The sequence below is a fragment of the Lasioglossum baleicum genome, unplaced genomic scaffold (assembly GCF_051020765.1).
Source record: "Lasioglossum baleicum unplaced genomic scaffold, iyLasBale1 scaffold0088, whole genome shotgun sequence".
NCBI lineage: Eukaryota > Metazoa > Arthropoda > Insecta > Hymenoptera > Halictidae > Lasioglossum > Lasioglossum baleicum.
Genome location: NW_027469148.1, coordinates 323,464 through 329,481, shown reverse-complemented (window position 1 = coordinate 329,481; position 6,018 = coordinate 323,464). Strand labels below are relative to the sequence as shown.

Sequence of the window (6,018 nt, the reverse complement as noted above, 5' to 3'; positions counted from 1 at the left end):
AAGTCTAAAGGTCTTACATCTGATAAGAAAACACCGGCTACCCCGAGTGTCAAGCGGCCCGATCAAATAAATACTTAAAAAAAAAAAAAAAAAAAACAACAACACATATTCCTATATACAGATACTTTTATATATATATACACTTTATAAATACATATTTTTATTTATATACACATATACATTTTTATTTATATACACATATACATTTTTATTCATATATACATTTTTATTTATTTATTGATCTCTTTTGATCTTTTACTTATATACATTTTTACCCATATTTACATATTTATTTATTCATCTACTTATACACTATATACGGAATGGATCCAAACAAGACTTCTTCACCGGAGAAAAAACTAGTCAAAATGATGCAAATTAACCTCAACCACTGCAAGAACGCTCAAGAACTGCTCACTCAATCTACAGCTCAACACGAGATCGATATAGTTTTTGTTTCTGAACCGTGGGTACCGCCAACGTACTGGATAAACGACGGACACAAGGATGCATCTATATGGATACCGCAACCGTCTAATAAATTCAATAACATCAAAAGCCTATTTAAATCAAAAGGTATTGCTGCAGTACAATTAGATGATTATATATACATTTCCTGCTACTTTTCTCCAAATACTAGTCTTGAGGTTTACACTGAAAGAATATCAGAGCTGGAAAGATTTTTAGACACAATAAATGTAGAAAAATGCATCATTGCTGGTGATTTTAACGCCAAATCTACGGCCTGGGGTTCAAACATACTAGATGACCATGGTACCATAGTGATGGAAATGTGCAATAACTTTGGTCTCATTCCAAAAATTAGCTCTGGCTCTCACACCTTCGAGAGAAATGGACACCGCTCCACAATAGACATTATACTGTGTGGAACAATAGCAAATAATAACATCCTCTCTAGTCATATATTAGATGATTATACGGCTTCCGACCATCTTTACTTAAAACACATCTTGTCAACAGATTCATCAAACAATGATAGCTGTAAAAAAAAGGAAAAACTCAAACTCAACAGTAAAAAATTCTCTGAAGCATATAGGCAATACACCAAGATCGCCGACCCTTCTAAAATCTCTACAATCGAAGACATAGACGCCTATATAAATTTAATATCAGAATTATTCGAAATCTCTTCACATACAATACACCAAACAATAAAACGAAGAAAAGAGGTATGGTGGTGGAACCCGGAGATCGCTACTTTGAGAAATGCTTCCATTAGCTCACGACGAGCACTACAGAGAGCTCGCACTAAATTTAAAAAACACCCCGAAAGAACAAACGAGGATGTTATCAGATGCCTAAACAGACATAATAAAAACAAAAAACTACTAAAATATGAGATCGCACGAGCTAAAAAGAAGTCCTGGAACACGCTGATTGAGGAAATAGATAATGATATATGGGGGAAACCATATAGGGCAGTAATGGGCAGGGTGGCAGGAAAACCCCCCCCCAAGCATTCTAACTGAAGAGGAGACCGAAGAGGTTATTAAATCCCTCTTCCAAACAACCCCTGAACCAAATTCTTCAAATTATGACACGACAGACGCACACGACGCATCCGATCACCTCTTCTCAGAAGAAGAAGTCCTAAAGGCTATGAAATCGGTAAAAAAGAAAGCACCGGGTATAGACGGGATTCCAGCAGAATTAGTACAACTACTTTCAGAAATTGCTCTACCCCACGTCACACAAGTCATTAACACCTGTTACAAGTTAGGATACTTCCCAAATTCATGGAAGAAAGGTCGACTTGTTTTAATACCAAAAAAACCTGTACCAGATGGACGTACGGGGTGGAGACCCCTCTCAATTCTATCAAACATGGGAAAGATACTAGAATATTGTTTAAAAGAGAGACTACTAGAATTCACTAGTTATGAACCAAATCAGTTTGGATTCAGACGTGGTAAAAGTACAATCCATGCCATACATGAAATAAGTAATAGATGGGATAAGGCCAGAACTAAATCCCACCATTGTGTATTAATTGCCTTAGACGTCAAAAACGCTTTTAATACTATAAAGTGGAAAAATGTTCTGAAGGCACTCACAAAAAGAGAACTTCCGAGTAGGCTCTTTAACATAATAAAAAACTATCTACAAGAAAGGTCAATAATATACACCAAAACCAATGGACAAAATGTGGAAATTAGTTTCTATGCAGGAGTCCCTCAGGGATCGGTCCTTGCACCAATGTTATGGAATCTACAATACGATGAGCTTCTAAAGATCAAACTTCCAAGAGGTGCGCATCTATACGGATACGCAGATGATGTTGCTCTGGTAGTTACAGCCTCTACCGCTGAAGATCTTTCTAGAACTTCAAATGAAGCCCTAGCAATGATCAACAATTGGTTCCGAATTAAACAACTCTCACTTGCCCATGAAAAGACGGACATGGTTTTCCTAACAGGTAAAAAATCAACAAGAGGCATTAATATCAGATTAGAAAATACAACCCTTGAGCCCAAAAAGTCTACGACATACCTAGGACTGGTAATGGAAGGGAATCGATATTATACTGGACATCTAAACTATGCTACCGCTAAAGCAACCAAGGTAGCTTGTGCCCTAAATGGAATTATGCCTAATATAGGAGGGGGATCATTCACCTCCCGCATACTATACTATAGAGTCATAGAATCCATCATCTTATACGCGGCACCTATCTGGGCAATAGCTGCAAGCAGACCAACAAAGGCAAAAATACTAAATAGGATCCAAAAATTTTCCTTATCCAGGGTTATAAGGGCGTATAGGACCACTTCTTTGGATGCATTATGTGTATTGGCGGGTATCCCGCCCCTCACACTTTTGGCAGAGGAAAGACGGCGTATCTTCTCAAGACAAGTAAATATCAGTAACACCATGGGAATTAACTATAAACGCGAATGCAAAAAAATTAAAGAAGAAGAAAGGAAAACCACAATGAAACAATGGCAGACACATTGGAACAATACACCACATGGACGCAATACTTACTTGCTAATACCGAAGATATGTGAATGGGCAGAATGGGGCCCTAAAACGTTGGATTTCCATCTCACTCAGATTCTTACCGGACATGGGTGTTTTATGAATTACCTTCACAAAATAGGAAAATGGAAAGATCCAATCTGCATAATGTGCAAGCAACATCCGGATAGCCCCGAACACACAGTGATAGAGTGTCCCGCATGGGAATCAGAAAGGAATGAATTGGGCCACGAAAATGGACATTTGCAATGGAAGGAGATAATAACATGGTTAAAAGACCCTATAAAGATGCCTAGACTGAGAACATTCATCAATAGGATAATGAAGAAAAAAGAAGAATGTGAACGAGAAATCCAACAAGAAGAAAGAAGACAGGAGAGACTAACCAGAATTAGGTAGTTAAACGAATAAGACACCTATAGAATCTTTTACTACGTGCAGTAATGCTTATACGCGGTCCCGCGGAGAGGGGGTTACTGTAGGGTAATATTGTCTAGACTTAGGTTAGATAGAGGAGGAGGGGTTTTTAGGGGGTACACAACATCGGAGTCCCTCACGACGTACGAAAAGTATTTTCCCCTCCTCGTTAATAAAAAAAAAAAAAAAAAGGTTAGGTTAGGTTAGGTTAGGTTAGGTTAAGTTCGTTTCGAATTTCCATTAGGAGGAGTCGAGGTCTCTCATAACGCATTTTCAAAACTCGGCCATCTTGTCGAAGTACGAAAGCGTGCTGGTTATCTCGTGACACCTATTAGGAGTGTTCATTAGTTTTTTCTAGTATAAATAGTTTATCTTAGTTTCTAACGGTGCCGGGAATATCCCAAAATAGGCGTCGGATATATAATCGAGTGGTTATCGGTGTTCTTCATCATCTTCCTCGGTGCGGTCCACGTGCCCGCCGGGGAAACCCTGCGAAGGAATTGAATAGGTTTAATCTAACTAATTAAATACTTACCTAAAATACGTACCTAGAATTGGCTTTAGTGGTTGTGAATACCCGGGGTGAGTGCTGCGAACACGCGCCCGGTGGCGGCAGCCATTTCGTGGTATTGTGTGATAGTGAGTGTTCGGGTCAACAGGATTAATTGTAGAACTGTTGTCCGCGAATTTTCTGAGCGAGTCACGGGCGGAAAGTCCGTGGACACTCCGCATAAGAACGTAAAGGAAACCCGTCCACAAACTTCTCGTGCGAATCTCGCACGGAAAGTCTGTGGACTCGCATAAAGCGTAGATATTCGGCGGCGCCCTTCGAAGGGCCGATTAGTAGTAAACGTAGGAAAGGATTAGTGAAAAAATTTTCTCAGAAAATCAAGAGTCCACAAACTTCCTGGACGACCGGCTAGGCCCTAAGGAAAGTTCGTGGACTTTTCGGAAAGGGAAAAAATTTAATAAAAATTAATGATTCGGAAATGTTATAATAGGGCTAGATAGATTGCAGTGTTATTGTTCTGTTAAATTAATAGTTTAGCGAGCGCGAACGTAATTCCAAGAGGATAGCGCGAAAGTCCAGGAATCTTCTGTGCGGGTTACGCGCAAAAAGTCCGTGGACTTTTAGTTAGGAAAACACGCGGTATTCGTCCGGGAACTTCTCGAGCGACAGTCGCACGAGAAGTGTAGGAATAGGTATTCAAGCGAGCGATTAGGGTAATATTAATGTAAGGCTAGAGAGAGCAAAGTAGCGGCTTCTGTTTTTATCGTAGTATCGATGTATATATTTGATAGGATACATTTAAACAAATAAAGAGGCAAAAAACTTTCGAAAGGAAAGAACGCAGTGTTATATTTGTGCGAAGCCGGCTGAATCTATCCGAATCCAGGGGTCACCAAATAACCTGTAAAAATAAAAGAGTATATTAGGAAAATATTGCCTAAGGTGGGTTGACTGTTCCTAAAGTCGGCGGTGGGATAGGCCTCCCCGTAAATGGACTCCCCAATAGGGGAGATATACGGTACACCGATGGCCGGGAACGATCAACACACCAAGGGGAAAAGAAAAAAGGGAGAGAATCAGGATCTCGGGCATGGGAATATAAAAGATTACGGAGGAGGAGGAAATAGTTCGAGTGACACTACTGATTCGTTTATGTATAATAAAAAGAGTAGGAATGATACCTCACAGAATAATAACGGGGGAGAGGATAAGGGTCAGGCAAATGACATTATAATAGTTGAAGATGAAGACGAGGTAAGCCAAGAGAGTGAAATGATGAAGATGATTAGGGAATTAGAAGGGCTGATTAAAAAAGCTAGGGGATACACCGCGGCGATCGACAACACGCTTAGGTACAGTAAAGATATGGAAGATAACTTTATAGCGATGAACAAAGCGGGCCACCTAGAAAAGAACCTAGTACAAGCTAGCGAGATAGCTAGGAAATTGGAAAGCCTAATCGAGAACCAGGAGTTGAAGGAGGTAAAAACTAAATGGGCAAACAAAAGCGCCCAATGCTCGCCAGCTTTCGTTAGTCATCCAACGAACAAGGGAGTAGCAGGGGAATTAAATAAAAGGAGTTTAGAAACGAAGGAAGGAGGCTTAGGAACCTCCAACCAAAATGAAAAAAAGATAGAAGCGGGGGATAAGACCAAGAGGGTTAAGAAGACAAAGAAAAAGAAAATTAATAAGGGAAATAGGACGGAAAGGGAAGAGGATTCAGAATCCCAGAGTGAGGATGACAATAGAAAGAAATGGACTCTAGTCGATAGGAAAAAGAGGGAGGAGGAAAAGAGGGTAGAAAGAGAACTAAGGAAAACGAAAGATGAAGAGGAGCGTAATAGGAAGAAAGAAGAGGACAGGTTAAGAAGAGTTAGGCAACCCCTACCTCCACCTAAATCGGAAGCGATCCTAGTAAAAGCCACTAACGAAAGAACGTATGCGGATTTGTTCAAAAAGTTAAAAACCGAAGCGGCGGATAAAATGCAGGGAATACAGATGGTTAGACGATCGAGAGGCGGAGACCTAATCTTAGAATTAGACAAAAACGCTAACCATATGATCCTGGAGGACACAGTTAAGGCCACGTT

General features: G+C 40.0%; 1 protein-coding gene across 1 annotated transcript; it reads left to right on the top strand.

Moving 5' to 3' along the window:
* Positions 1–323: 323 nt before the first annotated feature.
* LOC143219887 (uncharacterized) lies at positions 324–1,615 on the top strand. The gene is made up of 2 exons (XM_076445694.1): positions 324–896; positions 1,568–1,615. Exons 1-2 carry the CDS (start codon positions 324–326, stop codon positions 1,613–1,615), a joined length of 621 nt encoding a protein of 206 aa, XP_076301809.1.
* The last annotated feature ends 4,403 nt before the right edge of the window (positions 1,616–6,018 follow it).

What these genes read in the sequence shown, in the direction of transcription:
- LOC143219887 (XM_076445694.1), top strand. Translation starts at nt 324, where the DNA reads ATGGATCCAAACAAGACTTCTTCACCGGAGAAAAAACTAGTCAAAATG. An exon ending in TTATACTGTGTGGAACAATA is followed by an intron (nt 897 to 1,567) that starts GCAAATAATAAC and finishes ATGACACGACAG; the next exon opens with ACGCACACGACGCATCCGAT.